This window comes from Sinohyriopsis cumingii, chromosome 3 (assembly GCF_028554795.1).
Source record: "Sinohyriopsis cumingii isolate HCF-2022 chromosome 3, ASM2855479v2, whole genome shotgun sequence".
Taxonomy (NCBI): Eukaryota; Metazoa; Mollusca; class Bivalvia; order Unionida; family Unionidae; genus Sinohyriopsis; species Sinohyriopsis cumingii.
In genome coordinates, this window is record NC_142963.1 from 3181710 (window position 1) to 3206239 (window position 24530).

General features: G+C 34.5%; 1 protein-coding gene across 3 annotated transcripts in view; it reads left to right on the plus strand.

The window, feature by feature from the left end:
• The window catches only part of LOC149802356 (uncharacterized), a 73737-nt gene that overhangs the window by 3080 nt on the left and 46127 nt on the right, over positions 1-24530 (plus strand). For all 3 annotated transcript variants that reach the window (XM_089951587.1, XM_089951588.1, XM_089951589.1), the window contains exons 3-11: positions 3949-3994; positions 7484-7516; positions 8741-8830; positions 15644-15733; positions 16805-16948; positions 19545-19618; positions 20140-20217; positions 20480-20515; positions 23594-23715. In XM_089951587.1, coding sequence (XP_089807713.1) covers positions 3949-3994; positions 7484-7516; positions 8741-8830; positions 15644-15733; positions 16805-16948; positions 19545-19618; positions 20140-20217; positions 20480-20515; positions 23594-23715 — 713 coding nt within the window. The remainder of the gene's footprint in view (positions 1-3948; positions 3995-7483; positions 7517-8740; positions 8831-15643; positions 15734-16804; positions 16949-19544; positions 19619-20139; positions 20218-20479; positions 20516-23593; positions 23716-24530) is intronic.

Consider the following 24530-nt stretch of genomic DNA (forward strand, 5'->3'; position numbering starts at 1 on the left):
AGCTCTCAATATGCATCCTCGCATATAATCATGAAAATATGAGTGTTACATATATTTAATTTGCATTGATAGTTTTATATTAAATTTTATTTCATTTTATACTATTGTAGTATATCATTGTTTGATGGACTTAACCTTGTCCAAAATCAAGTTTGTTTTCAACTTCACTTGAATTATTAATTTAAAAAAAAAATTCTGTAAACAACTAATACATAGTTAAAATATTCCAAAATTGTGTATGGGTTTAATATCAGGATGTTTATTAATAGAAGTAAACATGTTTATTTGGGTCTGGGTCTAGATTATTGGAATTCTCTTACAATTTCCCTGGTGTACCTGACATAGTGCAGGTTATATTATTATGATTTTAGTCACAGACTTTCTAATTATAGCTGAAGTTTTATTTTGTAAACATGGAGAAGTTTCTAGAAGGTTATTTTCCATTAGGTAATGTTTTTTTTTTAGAAAATTTTAATTGTGACTTGAGGTCAAGTAGAATATATAATCTTGTTAGTGGAAAGATTTATTTATTCGTGCTTTAACATCCTAGCAGAATCAAGTTATTGTTGTGTATAGTATTTGATTTGGTGTGTGTGTGTGATTTGGATTTTTAACGTAGCTTTAACAATTTTTCAGTCATATCGCTATGATGTCTGCAGTGTGGCAGTTTATAGTGATGTCTAGCAGTGGGGCATCATGCCACAGACATGTAGCATGATGCCCCACCCAGTCTCATTATCCTGACACCAGGCCGACAAGTCCTAACACTAATATCTTAATGCTGAGCGCCAAGCGAGGCAACTGTTAGTACCATTATTATAAGTCTTTGGTATGACTCGGCTGGGGATTGAACCCATGACCTCCAGCATTATTTGATTTGGAATTATTCAGATTATTTCATCTCTGGAAATACAAAAGTGCTCTGATAACATATAAATAGAGACTTGAATTTATACTGAAATTTCATATAAAGATTATTATTGTGATCCAGCAAAAGACTGTTGGCAAATCAACGCCTTACAGGCCATGACAGGCATGTCATCTCTTTCAGCTTATGATTTAATTTGGATTTCCACTAAAGTTTATTCAGAACTTTTATTATGATGACTTGTATATGTAATTCTTGGATTATTTGGGATTTAATTCACAATACTAAGTTTCCTTTTTTTTAATTTTTTATCTTTAAAAGCTTGTTGCTTTACACTCTTTTCTCTTACTTATTTTAAGAGCATGGACTTGTAACATGAGAGAGTACTGTCAAGAGTGTACTGGGTTTTGTACTGTCTGTGTGAATTATTATTGACATTGCTGTTATTTATTGTTAGAGGTAATGGATGTGAGTCTCTGTATGGTGATTAGGATGGCTTGAGTTTTATTATCATTTGTCTGCAGTTTGTTCATGTCACACCAAAAATGCACCTGTCTACGCTTTGAGTGGTAGCCTCAACTTAAGTTAAGCTGCTAAATTTGTATATTTGGTTGTCATCAGTGTAAAAGTGGTAAGACACCAGATGTCGATCTATGACATTTGGGAGTGGTAGATTATATAGGTTGAAGAGAATGGGGTTGTGAACAGAGCCTTGTGTTACACCAAAACATGGATCAACTAGGCTGGAATGTTTTCCAGGGCGGCAGTTCTCTAAATTGTTATGGTCAAGCGTTTTTTTCATCAACAGAGGCTTTACAATGGGAGTTTAAAAAATAATGGGAATTTCCCAGATGAGAGTAAAGTATCTGATAACATCGATTAGTGAAAGCATTATTGAATCTATGCACCCAAGCAGCAAATGATGTCGACATCAGATTGAGTTCACATGGCTTGGGGGTGCTTTTCATCACAATTGTGTGTACCAAATCCATAGAGACAGGTGCAGATGCTGTTATTTTTTGTTGTTGTTGTTGTGGGGTTTAACGCCATTTTTCAGCACACGATAGGCTATATATGGCGGCCAGTATTAATGGTCGAGGAAGAACCCAGGAAAACCCTGGGAAGAACCACCGACCCACGAGAAGCTACTGGCAAGCTTTCTCACATACCCACATTAGCCGAATCCTAGACTCGAACTCACGCAGACAGAGGTGAGATGGCAGTGATCCGTAACGGAGAGCGCTTTAGACCACTCGGCCACTTGGGGCCCCGCAGATGCTGTTAAATATTGCCATTGATATTCTGTATCACAACTATATGGTGACAGTAAGTCAGTTGAAATTGTGCTGTCAAGCTTATCTCTATTGGATTTTACTTTGTCAGAGAAGAAATTTGCAAACTTGTCTGGAAGTTGACTGGAGAGAAGATTGTTGGAAGTGGTATACATTTATTCTTTGACATTCTCTTATTTATAATTTTAAAGAGCTCTTTGCCACAGGAACTTTCAATGTTTTAAGTACTATAGTAGGCTGATTTTGATGCATAAACTATGTTTGTGACATTTTTCTTAGCAGCTTCATAGATCTGTTTATGAATAGTGATGCCGCTGGAAACACAAATCCTCTCAGCTTCATGGCATTCTTTACCAGTCTGAAGCTGGTCCTTGTACTATACCATGGAGAACACTTTTGAATTGATACTCTGCACTTGGCTTGCTGGGGCATGTTTGTCAAGCAATTAACACAAGCACTTGCCAAGTTCTACTTCTGTAGGAAATAACAAAGTTGTTCGGTTCACTTGGATGTAATGCATTAGTTGGCTTCTGTTTATTGTACTAAGGTTTCTCTTAGTAGAATGGCAGTGTTAGATAAAATTTTAGAGATAAAACTTTGACTTTAACTGTTTTCTTTTCTTACTGGTGGCCTTTTCTCATACGGAGAGTAATGTTTGAAACAAATGTTATTCATTTTATCAGCATCAGCAATTTAATTAATAGTGTCATTTGACTATAGATTTTGATAATTTGATTAATACATGTAATAAGTTAAGGCTATTTTTAATGATAGCAAGCAATTCATGCACTTTCAGAAAGCAGTATTTAACTGTCTCCTTTGTCATTGTAGAATTATGGTTGTGTCCCAAAACATCAGTGCTAAATAAAATTCTTTGAAAATATTGTCTAAAACTAACAAGGAATGAAAAAATTATATTTTTTAAAAAAAAATATCCAAAAAAAACCCCAGTATCTTGAGACATGCAGAAAATTTGCCAGTTATACATTTTTGCTTTTCTAATCTTTATTTCATAACATACTGTCTTCATCATCACCATTATCACAAAATCATTGACACTTTTATCATCACAATCCTACCTCTCCTCCTGAACATTCTCCTTATCCTTCTAGTTATCATCGCATGTCATTATTGGTGGTGCAGCAGCAGTTCAGCAAAAAGGATTGAAACACAACAGTTATTTTTGTGGAGTCCTTTTAATGAAAGGATTTCATATTTTCATTGGCATACAGATCCTACATCAGTAATGTGGCTTATCAATTTCAATACAGGGCCTTTAGTTAGATTTAAAATTGGAGGGTGAGTTGCCATTGTAAGTAGGGGGTATGGGGGACATTCCCCGATGGGATACAGAATTTTTTAAAGTAGCCAGGTAAATGACCTGGCTCCTGGCTGATAAGGAAATCCATGCAGTTGAAGCACAAGTTGCTGACTAAATGTGGTTACTGGCATATTTATGTATGGGAACTATGCATCGTAGTTATTAGTGATTGTATAATATTTGAGGCGATAGGAATTGGATGCATTTGTTTCAGCAAAATATTACATTTTACATACATGCATGTATCTTATAGGTTAGGGTTCCAGAAATTGATTAATTATAATTTGGGACACTGCATTTAAATCAGCACTCCTTCTCAAAACCAGTTTTTAAATAATCTTATGACTATGTTTTTTCGGTATCTAGCATTGTCATGTAAGCACTTAGCTACGATATCATTTTGTATTGTTGAATTTGCCACAGTGCAGTATTTTAATCATCATGTAAAAAAAACCATATTTCCACAGATCTCCAGGAATAGGCCACTTCCAGTACCCAGATCAAGGAAGACCCGTAAGTACATTTGCTTTAATGAGTAGTCTTATACATTGAATATTTTATATCAGACTTAATATAAAATCAGATAATGATGTGAATAAGGATGATTGTCTCGCACCAAGTGGTGAGTTCATCAGTTGATCATTTAGCAAATTTGTTCAGTTTGGGAGCATCCAGTTATTGCCCTTTTGCACTGAGGTGGATCAACAGACCGCCTACCTTCAGTCCTCCATCCCTGGATCCAGAAGCCTGGTTTGTGGATGATATGTGTCAACTGGAATGGGTTTTGTGACTGAGTATACCAGACTTCTGATCTGGTAGTGAGAATAATACAGAACATTAAGGCTTTAACTGCAAAATAATTATGATATCTCCTCTCAGATGGGTCAAATGCTCTGCTTAGTCTAGCAATAGATGTCCCCAGAAAGATCCAGGCAAGGCACAACCTGATGTGACAGTCCCAGTCACAGTTGTTTTATCCCTGTCTGTACAGGCTGCTTCTTCATGACTGGCTCTTCTTAGGAGAGCCTTGCATAAAAAAGAATTTGAAACTTCATATGTTGAAAGAATCTCATGAGCTAGAAGGCCCTCCACGTTTAAGCTTTTGAGGGAAAGTGGCCTGTTTTCAATGACTTGTGCAGGATCAACATCAATGTCCCTTCAAGTACCTTGATTATTAGTTGGCTGTTTTTTTCCTCTGGCATTTTTTAGGTGAAGCAGTTCCTGTTGCTATCAAAGGCTATGCTGTGTGATGTCCGACACATTAAGGTACCTTGTTACAAGGGGTAAAAGTCAAAATAAGGCCCTATCAGACTTGAACCTGCTGATCAGTTTTTTACATAAATAGGACCAGACCACTTAATTTGTTTCCAAAGTGGAATCTTTTGACACAGCTTAATAACTATTGTTTAATAGCACAAGCCTCGGCATACAAAGTGATTGAGTTGTATACCTTTTGATGGACCCAAACTATCAGCAGTTCAGATTGGATCCTTCCACAGTCATAAAGTCACAACTCGACTTGACAATGAAAAATCAGTTATCTGTGTCCTCTCTTTGATTGATTCATTGAGAGAGGTGGTAATGGAAGATTAGTCTGTGCTTTCCAGTACTATTAATGCTATGGGGAGAGTTGTGGGTCCGAACATTTGTGTCTTTATTGCAGCAAAAGCCAGAAAAGAGGATATAATCCTGTCAGTCCCTATTGTCATGGTTTCAGTTAGTAGTAGACTTGGTTTAGAGTTCTCACCAGAATAGATACTTCTCATGAATATTTCAGCTCATGAGGTTGAAATAATCTCTGCTTGGGTTTGACACTTTCACAAGTTTTGCAGTTGAGATTTCCGCATCAAAACCTGATATCACATGTAAAAATCAAGTGACTCATACTTCTGCAGCCAGCATTTGTCACTGGGTCTTTCCCTATGCCTCTGGTCATAACTTGAAAACTATTGAGATCCCCACACTATATGTGCATTTTGTGTACCAAAGAAAAAGATTACAGACTGAAGCCCCAAAAATGCAAGACAGTGTGCTCTGCCAAATCCATATTTTAAGGAGGTTATGGTTGTTCTTTAACTTGGTTTAATTACTGTTCTTTGATCAAGAAGTTGTTTTTTTGTGTGTCATAGAATATGTTAACTGGTCTCTAAGCAACAAAGTGTTGCTTGGAATGCTGTAACCATTTTGATGCTTTTTCCAATTTTCCTCTTAAGCACTTTAATTATCAGCATAATATACATTAAACTTACTCAAAAACATCTAATGTGGTATTTTTGTAATAGTCAAGGGAACAATTTTCCAATGGCATTCTCATTGTCATAGGCATTGACATTAGATTTTGGTATTGACTCAGTTCATAAGACTATCATATATACAATCATGAAATTCTTCATCTTAGAGGTGCCACTTACCATAAGCAAAAGTAGGTTTCAAAGACTTATAAAAATGGTAATAGCAGTTGCTTCAGTTTTTGCTCAGCATTAAGAGGCTAGTGTTAGGACTGGTCGGCCTAGTGTCAGGATAATGTGATTGAGTGGGACATCATGCTACATGTCTGCAGCATGATGCTTCAGTGCTAGACATTGCTATAAACTGCCACACTGCAGACATTGTAGCGATATGACTGAAAAATTGTTAAAGCTACGTTAAAAATCCAAATCACACACACATATTTGCCCAAGTGAGCTTATACTATAATTCTTTGTCTATTTCGGATTTTATATTGTTGTAGACATTCACAATTTCTATTTAGATCTGCCATGAACAAAAGCTATGAAACATTTAATTTTCTGTTGACCAAATTTGACGTAAAGCATATTGGTCTGAAGCTCATTCAGATTTGTTCAGTTGATGCTGATTCTCTATGAAATAATGTCAGTGTTACTAAAAAAGAATAAATCCTCACAGATTTCAACAGAAAGCATGATGGTATGAATATGTTTCAAATTTAGTAAAATAATTTGAATCTTCTATCAAAAATGACCACCATGACTAACAGCAGAACCCATTACTAAGAACAGAAACTTTTAAATGCCCTCTTTTCGAGAACTGTTCAAAAGAACTTTACTCAGTTTGAAAGACGGTATTCAAGCATGAAGAACTATCGTATTTGTTCAAATGATGACTCTATAATCAAATACAACTGCCATTACTTAAAATTGAAGGAGAAACAACATAAAAAGACTTCACTTCAAGAGCTGCTCAATGAAGTTTGATCAAATTTGATAGGATGCATCCTGGCAGGAGCATTTTCTATCTTGTACAGTTGAGTCATAATAAGCTATCAACTGTGGCCACTAAATTTAAAAGAAATCATCCAGGCATGAAGCTCTTTCAAACTTGTTTAAATGGTGTTGTTTTACCATCAGTATGACTGCCATTACTTAAAATTGCAATAAGAAATTTAAATGAATTTTTCAAGAATGGCTGAACAGAGACTGGCTGCATCCTGGCATGCAATTGCTTCTAGTTTGTTTAGCTGAGTCCAATAAGCTGTTAAATATTGCAACAATTATTGAAAGTAGAAAAATCTTTGAATGACTTTTTCTCAAGAGCCACTGAATAGAATTTGATAAAATTTTATGAATGCATGCAGCTCTTTCAATTTGTTCAGATGTTGCCAGACCACCTCAGATATGGTCACCAACACTAATGACAGGAGAAAAACATTAAACAACTTCTTGTTCAACTGAATCAAACTAAATTTGACAGGAAGAATACTGGCATATAAAATGATACCTATCCTGATCAGATACGACCATCATTACTAAAAATAGATAAATATTTAAATTACTTCTTATAAATAACTCAGCAGATTTTGACAAAATATGATAGAATACATCTTGCAAAAGATGTTATTCAGATTTTACAAATCATGCAGCCTCACACATGAGCAGTATTAGGCCTGCTTGGGTCTGGTGTTGTTGCATTATGTCATGGCAGAGTAGGCAAGAAATATTGTGTTGAATTATTGTCTAAAATAAATATCTGCATTTCTTCCAGAATCAGCAAAGAAGAAGTCCAGCAGGAGGCCAGGTAATTCGGCAGTCATTTACAAGTTGCTACTACTGTAGTAGTCAATACGCAACTGTATATATCAAAGAACCTTATTACTGTTACTTAGAGTCTTTAAGGCCTTTTTTGTTTATTTTGGCTGAACTCTGAACTTTTTGTGTATGTTGTTTCCTTGGACCATACTAGTTAGATGTTAGTGTATTTTACTTTTTAAAAAAGTGACTATTTATGGATAGTTAAGAATCCAAGCAATCCAAAACCACAAAATCATTTACAGGTTGGTGTGCATTTTATAGCACTTCACTTCGTTAAAATATCAATCTCAGTGTGAAGCTCATTACATAAGCAAACATTGGAAACATTGCCACATTATCAGCTCTCCATAAAATAATAGCACTATACATCAAGACAAGTATATATTGGCAAATGAATATTTTAATATTTTCACTTTGACACAATTGTGACCTTGTTTATTTGCAACTGCAGGTCCATTACACATGTTTGACTTAAAACGTTCCAGTGTAGTTTTTGTCCACTTACATTGCATAGTAGGACGATGTCATCTAGCTCATGTACATCTCAATGATACGCAGCTGGTGTCTTCATTTCTAGTTACACTTTAAGAAATAAGAAAACAGTGGCAGTTTAATAGATATATAAAAATGCTGAATTCAGTAAATAAATTAAGGATAAATATTGTAGTGATCTTTTTGAGTTATAATAGGGGAAGTGAGGATTGTGGGATTGCTTGCAATTGCCTCTGACAGAATGAATATCCAGCAACAGTCAATGTATTTTCTGACCACTACTTTTCCTTTTTATAAGCTAAAAATGAATTAAAGAGACAATGACATATGACTACATTTCAGTATGCAATAAACAGTACCTGTTAAATTGTTTATATGGTATATTGATACACAGTCTGTACAAAGGAAAAAAAAACTTGTTTGTGTTGTACATGACAGTCTGTACAAACGAAGAAAAAAAGTGTTACTTAAGTCAAAATAAGTACCGCACAACATATAGTATATTCATTCTATAGTCAGCAAGCAGTGGTACATTCACATGTTTTAAAAAGTAATGTTATTATTTGCTTTTAATAAATAACTTACTTTTGACTAATTCTTTTAACTGTGTAAAACTATCATTTAATATTCAGCTGTCACATTGAATGAGTGTCCAAATGATGGTGATCATCCTCCAGAAGTCTGAAAAAATTTAGACTTGGTGAATATATATTTGCAGGTACTCCCAAAAGAAAGCGGGCCCAAAGTGCCCCTCCTCCTCGAAATGGGCGGGAACTATGGATGACTGCTGTCAAAAACAGACAAACCGGTAAAACCTTTTTGACATTTTCATTGCAGGTGTGGAGCAGTTTTAGCTTGTCACAGAATAAGGCAAGAAATAACTTGGTTTCGTCTTAAAACGATTGGATCATTTTCATCGTACATGCGTACAATGTTACCTAGGGTAGATAATTGTTTTTCTAGGTAAGCAACTGAACTGGCATGTATCTCATCATAGATCGTTTATGGCGGGAGACACTAGATGCACTGGTATTTTACTCTTAGTAATACTCACTCTCCTGTAGATTTAAGGCAAGTTTCTTTTCTAACTGACACACTGGTCTTTGGGATCTTGTCAAGGAGTGAACAGTCTCCATTTTTGTTCTCCAGCCATATGGCTGTCTGTATGTATGTCTATATGTATGTCTGTGTGCGTGGTGGATCTATAAAGAGTGGGTGTGGCCAATAAAAGTGTGGGCCAACCCGTTTCAGGAGAACTGTGTGCTGTCTGTACATATGTGTGGGCAGGTATATCAGGCTGTCTGTCTGGCTGGCTGTGTGTCTATATGGACATGGAAAGATGGTGTAACCATCAAGGACATACAAAGACAAAACCACTAAATTGTAAAATTTGATCATGGTGGATCCATGAAGGGTGTGTGTGACTGATACAAGTGTGGGCCAACCCAAGAATTTGGAAGAACTGTGTGGTCTGTCAGTGGACACCTTTGCAAATTTTTACAAGTATTTATGAATCATACAGCTGTACAAATGACCGAGTTATACGTTTGTTTCAGTTGATTATTATTTCAATTGTGTACAATTGAGTCATTTTAATTACGTGAGATTATTTGAATCTTATTTTCATTCCATGAGATTGTTTGAATCTCACTTTCATTACATGACATTCCATGAGATTCTTTGAATCTCACTTTCATTTATGACATTACATGGGATTAATTGAATCTTACTTTCATTTATGACATTACATGAGATTAATTGAATCTTACTTTCATTTATGACATTACATGAGATTATTTTAATCTTACTTTCATTACATGAGATTATATGAATCTTACCGTCATACATTTGAATATATGAATTTTTTTAAAAATTTGTTTTCCTATTTGTGAATGTTTGGATAGAGTAATTGAATATCTCATTCGGGAGAACTGTATGGTTTGTCAGTGGACACCTTTGCAAATTTTTACAAATATTTATGAATCATACAGTGTACAAATGACCGAGTTATACGTTTGTTTCAGTTGATTACATCTCGTAAGTTTGGAGTGTGAAAGAATCACTGTATTTGTAGAATATATATATATTTTTCATCACATTGTGTTGTGTTGTCATTTGATCCAAGCATCCATTCAGGTCTATCCTGTTAAATAGCTCATCTGCCCACATGGCCAAGATAACTTTTGGTATGGTCCTGCATCCATTGTGTGTCCGTTCATCAATAACTACTAGTTACCAATCTGGAATCCATATTTCTAATCCAATCTCAATCAAACTTGGAACATGGGTATCTGAAGTATTTGAAGAGTTTGATAATGAGCAACATCAGTGCATATTAATGAGGTGTCCTTGCATCTGATTGGTTGAGCTTGTTACCTCACTGATTGACATTTCTGATCTGATTTTGATTAAACTTTGAAATATAAGTTTATCTCCTCAAGATCTTGTACAGATTTGATAATGAGTGAGATGCATGCATATAATGAGTCAGTCTTGCATCTGATTTGCTTAGCTTCTTATCAGTCTGGAAGTCATATTTCTGATCCAGTTTGGCTCACACTTGAAATCTTGGCTTTTATCATCCGAGTTTGGACAAGTTTAATAATGAGGAAGATCTAAATATAGTATTGATGTAATTTTTCATCTGAGCTTGCTACCACTCTGCACGCCACTTTAAATATATGATTCTATCATCAGAATCTTTGACTCTTTCAATAATGAGTGAAATTAATGCATATTAATAAGGTGATCTGATTGACTAGGTTTGTTATAACTACTGAAGCCATATTTTTGACCCGTTTGGTTTATCATCAGGATCTTGATTTCAGTTATGTGCATGAGACCGCATATTAATAATGCCTTCTTCTTTAGAGAGAATTTGATCAGGATATAGTAGAGTAAGTATAATCAACATATTAAAGTTTGGGAGATAGTTTACATAGGGTGCTTTCTTTCATTACTACATAAGCCTGCTTAGTGAAACAGTCAGATGTTAAGTAAGCTAGGTGAATTATATTAGACCCACTTTGGTCTCTTGTTTAGTTCAATTGGCTGTAATGCAAAGTGAGTTTATAGTCTAAACTTACATTCATCATCTATCCATTAACATGTACACATCTCCCTCTATAACTTGCGCACATCGGGTCTAAATACATAGACCGTACTATAGGGAATGGCGCGAGTTACTGAGGGACCTCCAGAAAATCTGCTAGATATCCAGAGAACTGCATGATTGGTGAGGGGAATCTGGGCTGTATAATGACTGAATCCTCATTTTATAATCGTTTCGAGAATAATTGTCAATAAAGTACTTTTTCTGATGAAGTTGTTCATTATTCTGTATAAATTACATTTATTTTCAAAATGTCCCAACATCTGAAAGATCAATAACATGATTCCAACTGGTTACAACAACCAACACAGTAAGCAAAAACATTCATGCAACTCATCATAGCTTTTTGTTTTGTTGATTAGTCTGGTTCCTGGAGTGGTTTATAATAGTATTTTGCAAAACAAGGATTCTTCATAGCAGGGAACCAGACTAACAGTTGATACACTGCCAAACAAGAATCCTTTTTATATATTAAAAAACTATAACATTTCGTGAGACAATCGTCTGTGTCAAAACTAAATTTTTTAATTGTTCAGTTAGTAAAATATTGATGTCATGATTTCATTGCAAGTAACAGTGAAATCATCATCCTTGAGGATATCTCTATGTGCGAATTCAGGAATTCTCTGAAACTGGTTTTCTCCAGAATGGTCCGTATCTGTGAAAAAACACTCTTTATTTTACAAAGTACTCATTTCACTTGGTTGCCTTGCAATCTTTAATCAGTTATGATTGAGTAGGTTAATTTAAGGTAGTTTAATTAGATTATATGCACATTAACATTTATAAGTGTCTGATTGATCAACTGAAATGAATTACCCGACATACAACCTGGGCCCCTGGTTCTTAAGCATGTAGGATTTGGATGCCTTTTAACTTTTTTGTTTATTCTGCCTCCTTTATTTGATTCAAAAGATGTAATTAACATGATAATAGAAAAGAAGGCCCCTGCTTTTTATTTAGCGCAGCAATACAACAAATTCTTCCGCTAGTCCAATATTAAAACATGGTTGGCACTTAATTAGGTTCTCAGAGAAATGCTCACAGACAAAGCTGTTATGGTAGATTGACACATTTTATATTTAATTACAAGAGGAAACATGCATTTATGATGATTGCACTTAAAAGGAACTTAAAGATAAACTAGAACACATATTTCATTTGATAAAGAAATTATTTAATTGGTTTTTATTTATTAAAGTACTACCTCCACTAGGCATAAGTGACATTTTCATTGATTGAAATTTTCTTGAATATTGATAATTATGATGCGCAAAGAATTCGTTTGGAAAGAAAATGTAGAAAATTTTATGACTTCTTTTTAAAGTTGATATTTTCTAATGTTGATTAAAATTTCCAGGTCCTGTCTACCATTTGTGACAATAAAACGAGCGATATATCAAAGTTTCCATTACCAATTTTAATTGCAATTTTCAACAAGTTCAACAAGTAGGAATAAAAAATTTTACTGAAAAAATTGGATCCATGCCTAACCCCGTGTTATAAGCGGGTTTGCATGTTATTAGGGCACGAGTTATCAAGGGAGTGGTGTACTTGTTACTTCTCTGCAGGTCAAGTTTCTGATTAAACTTGGAATATAGTCTTACATCATCAAATCTTGAATAAATTCTAACCTGAACAAGATCCATTCATATTAATGAAGTGATCACGTATCTGATTGGCTGAAGTTGTTATTGTTTTTGAGACCATATTTCTGATCCAGTTTTAATTAGACTTGAATTATAGGATCTTGGGAGTGTTTAATAATGATTTAGATTCACACATAGTAGTGAAATGATTTTGCATCTGTTTAGCCAGGCTACTTACCACTTTGGAGACCATTGTAGTCAACTGTTAAGTTATGTAGGCAGGGTGAACATTATAGGCCATCTTGGACTTATTGTTTCATTATAGTTTTATTATATGTCTGCAATTGGGCTCTTTCAGAAAGTGCATTCAGTGTAAATTTCATTCATTGTAGGTGTTCAGCTTTGTGTATAAAAAAGCATATTGATTTGATTTTTAATTTGTTAATTGTAAAATATGTCAGTTGCAGCTTTATGTTGAACAGACCTTGAGATATTGTTATTTTCAACATTCTCCATCATTGCTTATAGAGTTATGGCCCATTCATGCATAGCCCAATTTATCACATAGTCAGTACACTTTGCCTATAGTGTGTACAGTTGCATATTTTTGGTATTATAACGTGAACATATCACTGTGTGATTCTGATTGGTCTGATTGGTCCCAATAAGCCCATGAAATTATTGTGCAATATTCTCTTTACTGATTGGCTGTTTTTGTGTGGAAAACTTTTTTCAACCCCACTTTCTGGAAGTTTTTTTTTCTATGAACATTTTGGTGGCCATTTTTTTATTTGAGTAAACTAAGGGTATTGCTCAGTTTGATCACAGGTGTATGCAGTGGAGTTGGGGGGGGTGCTGTAGACCGGTAGTGTGGAATCTACTCTATATACAAGCATGGTTTAAATGTTAACTTAGAAATAAACTCATATCTGTTCACAGAAGAATGGACATAAACCAGTCTCTAAACTGATAGAAATTTATCCAACCACTGCATATTTACAAGATAAATATGTGATGCAGTTCAGTCTCAGAATGAATTTTATTTACATATTCTGAAGTCTACTGTTCCAGGTCAGGTACTGCAAAAATCTGGTCACAAATACATTACATTAAATATGGGAATTTCTGCATCCAGTAAACCTTTCAAATGAATATTGCAACAATTTAATGTATTTTGTGAAAGTGACACATTAGGTTACATAAACATGGATCAAATCGGTACTGCATCAAACAATGTGACATAGGTACATATTTAAAAATGAATTTGTGTAAAATGTTCTGTTTATTGTTCTTTGACTTACAGTTTGTAAGAAAAGTATAATCTGCTTTTAAATGTTAATACTAGTTAACTTTGTTTGGGACTCTTTTTTTTTACATGCAACAAATGAAAGATCCAATGTCTGTCAGAATGAATGGAATTATTTGGTATTCTTTCTATGAAAATAATTTCCATTGAAATAAAAACTATGTGATAAAGAAAATCTTAAATGGGTAATGATTTAATATTAAATTTATTACATTCATTGAATAATGTGCAGCTTTTGCTAACCAAGGCTTGCAAAAACTGGAATTATACAACTTGTTTCATAAATTCATCATTATCCATTTGTGATCCTCTGTAACTGTAATTTATGAACCTTTGTGCTTCAGTTGGATTTGTCAAGTGACTGTAAATTGGTGAGACCTTGAATGGTTTGATTTTCACCATTTCATGATCTCATTTACAGGTATTATGCCCAGATTTCCCATTCTACCATTTCATGATGTCATTTACAGGAGTTATTCCCCCAGATTTAAAAGGAACCGTTCCGGTGGCCTAGTGGTTAGAGTGTCCGAGTCATACCGAAGACTTACAAAAATGGTATTAACAGCTTGATGCTCAGCATTAAGAGGTTAGTGTTAGGACTGGTCGGCCTGGTATCAGGATAATGTGACTGGGTGGGACATCACTACATGTCTGCAGCATGATGCACCAGTGCTAGACATCACTATAAACTGCCACACTGCAGATAACGTAGCGATATGACTGAATAATTGTTAAAGCTACGTTAAAAATCCAAGTTAAACCCCCCCCCCCCAGATTTCCCATTTTCCAGACTATGGTGTCTGCAGTATATCTTTAATAAGGATTGTTGGATTTCATTGAAATTTGGTATAGGACTTTACATTAATGATGCCTTGAATGAGTACTATTGACATTGTTCCATGGCATCATTTTCAGGAGTTACGCACCCTGTTGGTCAATCCTCCTTACTTTGGTTTCGATAGCAAAACATTACCAAGGTTTGTTGCATTACAACCAGATTTGGTACAAAGATTTATATTAATCAGACCTTGATTTCCAGCATTCCATAAAATCATGAGTCTCATCCCTTGATTGCCTGTCTTGACTTTGGTTTCTCTGGCTGAACTTAACCAAGTTTTGTTGATTTTTAACCAGGTTTGGTATGGTACATTATTTTAATGATGCTTTGAAAGAGTGTGATTTCCAGTATTCTATAACGTCATCTACAGGAGTTGTAACCCCTGATTGCCTGTTCTCCAGCTTTGATTTCTTAGCATTAGTTTGATATTGTTGTTGGATTTCAACCAACTTTGTCATGCAGCTTTGTTTAGATTAGACCTTGAATGAGTGTCATCTCCAGCTTTCCACATTACGATATAGATAAGTTATGGCTCCTGATTACTGGTCTTCCTTCATATTTTGCAGCATAACTTTACAAAGGAATGGTGGATTTTAGCTAAATGTATCCTGACCATTGAGAGGAGTTATGTCCCCTGATTGGCCATTTTCATGCTCCGGTTTGCCAACACAAGTTCTGTGTTTAAGGCCCTATGGAGCAAATTGTAGTGCCATTTGCAATGCATTATCTTTGATAGTTATAATTTACACATGTAACGTTTCTTTAATATTTTCAAGCTGGTCTGAGTGGTTCAAGACATCCTGAGAGTCCCAGACACAAGACTCCATCAGAGTATTGGGTCGACACTCTGAGGAAGACTGGAATAGGTAATGATTATTGTCTTAGTTTTGCTTGATTTATTTAAGATTTCATGTTTAATATTTTCACATTTTGTTATAACTCACACATTCATATATTATAAGTAACATTTATTTTATGTCACTTTTAAATATTTGATATTATTGCAACACTTTAACTTGAATAACCTCATCACATTCACAGAAAATGCAGTTGCTAAGCATGATCTTAATTTGGTTTCACATGTAACGATATAAACTTATTCTGGACCTTATTCACCAACATGTTTTGAAATACAAGTCCAGACTTAAGAAAATTGATTGGTCAGTTTTCAGTCATGCATAAATTATAGACAGGTTCAAATTCAGTTGGTGAAAAGTTAGTAGGGAAAATTGATGTCATAGTGACTTGCTTGGAAATCATAACATAAAAACATTTTGAGTTTGAGATTGAGTTTCTAAAATTAAACAGTGAAAAATGACCTTTAAAAATTAACCTCATTTGTGATTAGTCAAAATGAAATCTTAAGCATAGACTCAATGTCAAGGCTTTTATGATTTCCAGGCAAGATATTAAATGATCTTGAGTCAGTATAAAACTTTTGCATTTCACTTTCTAAGTTCTGCACTGAGTCTTTGCATTTTCTATGTTTCTTTACTTCATAATGCTGACTGTTTTGACACATGTAACTTGGAATATGGTTCAGGCTATCTTGCCACTCACATGTTTTGGTGGTCTTGTCTATCTTGCCACTCAGATGTTTTGGTGGTCTTGTTTCAGCTTAATTCTGAATATGAATCCATTTCTTTTCATTATGACTAACCCTTATCAGCACACACAAGGATTTTCTTGTCACAGCATTGGTTTAATAATAAACCACCAATCAGGCCAATTCAGCCTGGGCTAATGTAATGGAGATAATATTATACTATCATGATTAAATATTATTCTCTTCCAGTAGAAAAAGTGTAGCACTGATGAGTTGACCCCACACACACATACACATGCACAGATTTCAACTGTAGACTGTGACTCACGTGCAACTGTCCAAAACATGCCATAGAGTTGATACATCTTTTTAAAATTGGTTTCTTTAACAGGCATCAGTACGGAGAGTACTGGCATGAACACTTTTAGTGGATTGAAGAGGCCTAATGAAATGGCCATACCTTACCTGAGCACATCTTCCTTTATGCGTCAGATGATGGGGACAGAAAAAGGACGCAAAATGGAAGATCCCACAGGTATCAGTTTTTCTGCAGACCTTTGATTTCCCTACTATTACTGTGAAACAAATAAATTAGACTCAGTTGAAATGTCATTTTGGTGATTATAAATTCATTTGGTATTTTTTACATTATTTATTATACATTTTCTTTAGATGGCATATGTTAGTAAGTGGGACAGGAAAAAAATGGTATTACAGCTGTTCTTTCTGTTTATCTATTCCATTTTCAGTATTATGTCTTAAAATCTGCTGGTTTTATCCAAGATTATTAAACATTGGTACAGATTTATGAATTTATTATGTCTCTAGTAATCATAATATGGATTGATTATTATACTTACATGAGAAATTATTTTGATATATCAGGGCACACATTCCCTCAATAATTAGCAAGCCATAGGGTCCAAATACATTGCCTGCAGCATAAGTGAGGGTGCAGGTCAGTGAGGTGGACTCCGAATTATGTTTAATATTTGTGGAAGGTAGTGAGTGTCATTATGCATGATAAGATTTGTTTATATGTTTTCTTATATGCATATATTATTTTAACATATTGTAATAATGGGGAATTTGAAATATAAAGATTAATTAAAATCGAATGCAAATAATGCTACTTAAGTTACAGAACTTAATTTGTAGTCATAAATCCAGACCTGCCAACCCTTATGATTTTGCTGTAAGTCATACAAAAATGACCCTTAAAATATGGACTTAACGGAATAAAGGGAAAAATTACAGAAATATCATTGTTGTGGTAAAATCCAGATAAGTGGCTTGTCCATGTTTGATTTGGACCCGGGTTTCACCTCAGGTTTATGGAATTAGTCAGAGAACCAGACTAGCTTTATGGTTGTACCTCAGATGATTTAAACTGGACATATTTTTACAGGCGAAGCGTCTGCATGATCAAATTGTTGATTATAGAATTTTTTTAAATGGCATTCAGCTACAGGTGTATGTTAAAGACAAAAGGAAAAAATATTCCTAATTAAAAAGTTTTAATAATCATTACAGAAGAATAGAAATGAAATCCAGATTGTTCTGACTGAAAGCAGGAAGGGACACAATTATGTTTATTAGACATCACATGTTGATTTGATTATGTCATATGGTGCAAGTAACAATTTCTGTCCTGTGAACTTAAGAAAAAAATTCCAAGAATTACATCAAGTTGAGAGATAGCAACATAGGGTTTGGAACTGAAGTTTGTGCAACTGCACTAGAGGTTAATAAAGTATGTATACTTCACAAATGTTTCAGATGAATATAATGCTTACCATCAATGCATCATTTTGGAATTCTGAACTTTTTAAATAAACACTTTCCAACTTGATAATAGCAATACATGATATTTTATTACAACTTACTGAAAACTGGTCAAACTTACGGGAATAAAATCAGCTAACTTACTGAGATGATCTTGTTATGGTTGGCAGGTCTGTAAACCACCAAAATCAAATTTATGAACAAATTTGCTCAGAATTATTCCTCAAGTTACCAGATTTATGTGTCATCATAAACTGCATATTCAATGCCTCATGTTAACAAATGACTTAGTTCTATTCCATGTTCTTGATGCTAATAAAGTTGGCAGTCACTGTTCCTATGCATTTAACCTGAATCATGAATGAAAAAGAAGCTAAAGAAATTAAAATAAATGAGAAGCAATTTATTAGATATTATGACTCATTTATGAACATGTCACAACAGTTTTTGAAGAACATGTCACCAGACTGGCCTGAGGCAAAATTCATAAATGTCTGTTGTGTCATTTTGATAATCAGTTAGATGGAGACTCCAGCTGAAATGGCAGCATGGTACATACATTGGAAACAGTTGAAGATAATTAATTTTTTGATTGATGCCTTGGCCATTGTGTAACAGGACTTTTAAATTCACTACAATTGTTAAAATTACACTGGGTTGAGTTGCTGAAGGAAGTCTAACTCCATCATTGCTTGAAAAATAAGTAAAGTCATTGTATGGATAAAGAGTACAGTCATTGCATGGAAAATGAGTGCAGTCATTTTATAGATAATGAGTGCAGTCATTGCCTGAAAATGAGTGCGGTCATTTCATGGATAACGAGTGCAGTCATTGCCTGAAAATTAGTGCAGTTATGGCCAGGAAAGTAAGTCCAGTCATTTCATGGATAATGAGTGCAGTCATTGCATGGATAATGAGTGCAGTCATTGCTTGGATAATTAATGCAGTCATTGCCTCGAAAATGAGTATAGTCATTGCATGGATAATGATTTTCTTAACCAGATTTTTAGGAGAACAGAATTGGAGTAAAACACCTTATAACACTAAGTCCAGGTGCAAATTAATGAGGCAGTGGTTATTGAACATTGGCAGATTCGTATGATTTTCTGGATTGTTGAACCTCTTTAGCATTTATAAACACAGAGCTGCAGATCTTAACTTTTCTATCCATTCTTGGGGTTACTGGAACAGAAAGGCATTGTTTTTTTATTTTAAAAAAATGACCACTCCAAAATTCATTTGAATATAATGCTTTTAGATAGTTTCCGTACTTGTGTCATATTTAAGACAGCTTGTTCAATCATTCAGCAGAATACTGGTTATACAAGTAGAATTAATTTTTTCAGTAAAATCATCATCTGGCACACCGGCATACAAATCTCAAGAAGAATACTATGATCAGGTGTTGGAACTGAAAAAGGTAAACTGTCTCTCTTTTCACATTAACATGAATATTATGGAAAATAAATACAAAAATCTACATATGATCAGTCATTCACTTTCAGCTTAGGTCTCACAATAGGGTATTGAATTGGTTGTTGGAAAAGAGCCAACCATCTCCAATTAGTTAGACTCAATTCACAAAGCAGTGTTGTGTAACTTGTAACAAACAAATCAAATAGTTTGGAATAAATGAAGAAATTTTTATATATTTCTTTATGCACAGAAATGGACAGTAATAAAAAATCAAGAGCCACCATGTAATGAAGTATTGTTTCCTTTGCTAAGTATGTTTTTCATTAGTGTAATTGAGATCATGAGAAAAACCAGATGGGTGTAATCGTTTAAAGCCATTTTGTGACATAAATTTATAGCAAATGCCTCATTTATAGTATGTCTAATATTTCATTATCTGAATATAAGGTACTGGTAATTAACATGATAGATTGAAAGGAAAGACAGAACTAACAATTTTTTTCAAAACAATATTTTTATTTTTAGTATATTGCTAACCTGAATCAAGAGAGTGCAACAATGAAGGCAAAAATGAGAAGACTAGAAGAAGATAACCAGAAAAAGGTTTGTGTAAAAGAAAGTTGCAGTTTTTCTTCATTGTTTTTTGAAAAGGCATTCAGGAAAATTAGCAAAGAAATTTCAGTCATTGCATTGAATAGGACTTTATGTTCTTAAATATCAACTGTCGGATTGACAGATCAAATGAAATAAAGCATATTAGTTTTTGCTTATAAATTCTGTTGCAAAAGCTTCTGTTCACTAATCACAAAAAAACAGTTATTATTGCTAAATTAGTTCCTCATTTTCATTAATTGTTTTGTTTCAGGAAAAAGAAATGGCTTCACTACTGGATCCTCAGAAGGTAATTGTCTACCATCTCTGTTAGTTTTGTCTTTGATAGCAATATCTGGGCCACTTTCAATTAATAGCAACCTCCTATGATAATGTGTTTGTCAATATGCAGATTTTCAATAAAGTACGGTTTGAAAAAAAGTTCATTAACTGGATGTTGAAATAAGAACAGAGTTGAGTATTGGAAAGAAGCTGAATATCTCCAATCAGTGAGTCTGATTTTGATCTCCAGCAAAGCAACATGGTGTTACTAGTTACAAAACAGTCAAATAGTTTGAAATACACAACGATAATTATTTCGTTCTACTACACCAGAAGAGCTAATGGGATGCTATTTTGTCCATTTATCATCCTTCCATTAGCACAAGTTTGTTATCACTGTTCCTCCTAAACTGCTCTTGCCTTGAAACTTTATGCTTACTTTCATCACATGATTTATTGGATCGAAAATGAAAATGGTACGACTTGGACATCCATTTTGGCCACAACACCAGCCATCTAGAAAATCTTGTTATTGCTACTGGATCGTCATATCTATATGGGGTTTTCCTTAAAAGAGTTCTCATGATGTCTTATGATATCTACTTAGTCCTAAATTAAAATGGTGACAGTCTGAAGTCCAATATGGCAGCCACGATGTAAATCTTGTTATCACTTCTCCTCTTAAACGGAAAGTCATATTGACATGAGGTTTTCAGCAGAAGACTTCTTATAAAGTCAAGTTGGTCCTGAATGAAAATAGTGTTAATTTTAAAAATCACTGCTTCTTCAGAAAGAATGGTCATATCAGCATGACATTTTTTTGTTACAAGACTTCTTACAATGTCTAGTTGGTCCTAAATAAACGATAATTGTACTATTTACACATCCAGTTTGGCTGCCACAACTGTCATCTTGAGAATTTTCTTATCATTACTTCTGAATGGATGATCATGTCAGCAAGGGTTTTTTCCCACCAAAGAAATCTTTTTATGATGTCTAGTTGGTTCCAAATGAAAATGATATAATCAGACATTCAGTATTGCCACCACAGTGGTCATTTTGAAAATCTTGTTAGCACTGCTTCTTGTAAATGAATTTGTATGGTACCTGTCTGGTTGGTTGGTTGTAAATAAAAATGATGCCAGTTTGACTTATTTGCACATCTTAATATCCAATATGGCCCCGTAGCAGCCATCTTAAAAATCTTGTTAATGCGACTCTCCAAAACAGAAGTCATATCAACTTGGGGTTTTTACCAGAAGACCTTTTATAATGTCTTGTTGGTCTTAGATTTAAATGGTGTTGTTCTGATGTCCACATTGAAAGTCTTGTTATTGCTACTTCTCTTGAACAGAAAGTAATATTGATATAAGGTTTTCTTCTGAAGAGTTCTTATTGTGTCTTATTCTTATCCCTGCTGAATGTATGGTTATATTGACATGGGGTTTCCACCACAAGACTTATGATCATGTCTATTTGGTCCTAAATGAAAATGTTGCCAATATCACATCCATTATCTTCACAACAGCAACTAATTTGAAAATCTTGATGCTAAAGAATAATAGAGATGGATTAAACATTTAGCAGTTATTAGAAAAAAATATGGTCTTCAATTCCTGAAATTCCTTTCACCCAGTAGAGCATCAGTTGCTTTATGGGACTCTTGTTTATATATAAGAATGGATGATAATACAATTCAAGACTTTTACCATGCAGTGCAGTATAATTTCCTTTGCTAAAGTTAATAATACTTGTGTCACATTGTAACACAACCCCACAAAATCATGCACAATGTCAGTCAGTGATGTCACATTGTATCACAATTCCACAAAAACATGCAGTGTCACTAAGTGATTTCACATTATGATACTTTTCCACAAACTCATGCCAATGTCAGTGATGTCACATTGTAACACATTCCCACAATCATGCACATTGTCACTCAGTGATTTTACATTGTAACACATCTCCACAAAGTTTTGCCAATGTCAGTCAGTGATGTCACATTGTGACATCTTATTAAAATCATACACAACATCACTAAATGCTGTCACAAGAAATCTGTCAGCTGGGGTCATCTTGGGTTTTGCAATTCTCGTATTAAAAAGTACGGCAGATTCAGAATGTGTTATCATGTTAGTTGATGGTTCATAGTGACTGAATTCAAAGTTAGCAATTAAGTGCAGTGGTTTATTATAGTGGTTCATCTATTAGATTGCGGGCATCCAGTAATCAACCTTTTGTATCACGGTTGAACTGCAAATGGGCCACTTTTGTGTCATAGGTTCAGGGACCTGAAGCTAGGGCTGTGGATTTACTGTTACTCAGTTGGGAGGGGTTATGGGTATTTGCCTACCACAACCCCCTCCCCAGTCCCCATCTTAGTAATGAAAATAATACAGAAAATAGGTGGTCAGACTTGCAAGTCCTGAGTCAATGATCTACTCCATCTGGCAGTAGTCCTACCCAGGAATATTACAGCCAAGCCAAATATCTCCAAACAACCATGTTTGCAAGTGTTAGACCCCTGTCTGGACGCTCGTTTCTGTCATGGTCCATATCAGGACAGCCTTGCAAGAGAAAGAAAAAGAATTTAGACCTTTGATTATGGAGATAATCTTGAGAGAAGAATGCCCTCCACTCTAATGCTTTAGAGGGAAAGGGGCATTTTTAAGAGACTTACAGTCCCTTTGAAGGCCTTCTTCCCTCAACTAGTCAGCTTCTTTATCTGGCTCTACAACGGCACCAGTTATCATCAAAGTCTACAGCTCTGTGATGTCTTATTTAAGCACCATGGCAGAAAAGATATTGATCATGATAAAGGCCTATCATACCTACTAGCCACTTGTGAGTTGAATAGGCCAAAATCACTCATTTCAAACTGGAATCTGTCTTATCACAGAACAATTCAGAAAAATTCCCATTATTCCAGACCTTGCTGGAGCTGTTATCATTACTAACCTGAATTCTGAATGTTAAGCACAGAACTGTGGTACTGTAACTTTGTGCATTAGCCATCTGGTATATGTTTTTCTTTGTTATTCAAGGTAAAATTTCATTTTTATGCATGTGGAAATGGGTCATTATTAAAGCTTTAAACTTTCAGAGTGAGGAGTTGAGGCGAACATTAGCTGACAAGCGTCCAGATTCTGGCGCAGTTATTCACAGTCTCAAACAGAAAATACTGAAGTTGGAGATGCAGCTAAGGGATAAAGAGAATGCACATGCGTAAGTATGACACTTTTTTCTCTCAAAACTTGTGTCAAAAAGTTATTGTATCATTTACTTTTTTTCTGAGACAATAATTGGCACCAGTGTAAATGCACTTACATGTAGTGTAGATGTACATACATGTTCTATAGATATACTTAATGAGCCATCATCAGTCGGATGCATTTGATTTGAAAACTGGATTGCCCAGTAAATTTCCAGTTAAAAACAGTCATACAAGATCACTAATGGAGAGGGTGCTTGGATGGTGTTTATTTGTAGATGATCCCGGTAACTGAGTCTGCCTTGAATTATCACATTGATAATGTAGCATACTTCTACATCAGTCAAGTTAGCAAGTTAATTTTTTGAGTTGGCTTAAATAAACGTTTTCCACTGGTTTCTATAATATAAAATATTAATGTTATAGATCAGAATTTTGTTCTTGTTGATTAAAATAAGCTTAAATGGACAACACTGTGGAAAAGAATTTTACACTTTGTGTCTCATATATTAGAAACTTGGGAACATGCAAACCACATATACATATATTGTCTTATTCCTTTATTCGCTCTGCTAGTCATAGATCAAAAGCTTTTGGAATGATCAGTCGTCCATCTGTTGTCATTCATTGACTCAAGATTCTTATCATTACTCCTACTAAACTAAGAATTCTTACAATGTTTAATTGGTTCTAAATAAAATAGTGTTGACCTGACAACCAGTATGACCACCTTTTTAACAATCTTGAAAATCTTGTAACTACCAGTTCTGACTGGTGGCTAGTTGGTCCTACATAAAAATGATGCTGATGTTAATATTGCTAGTCCTCC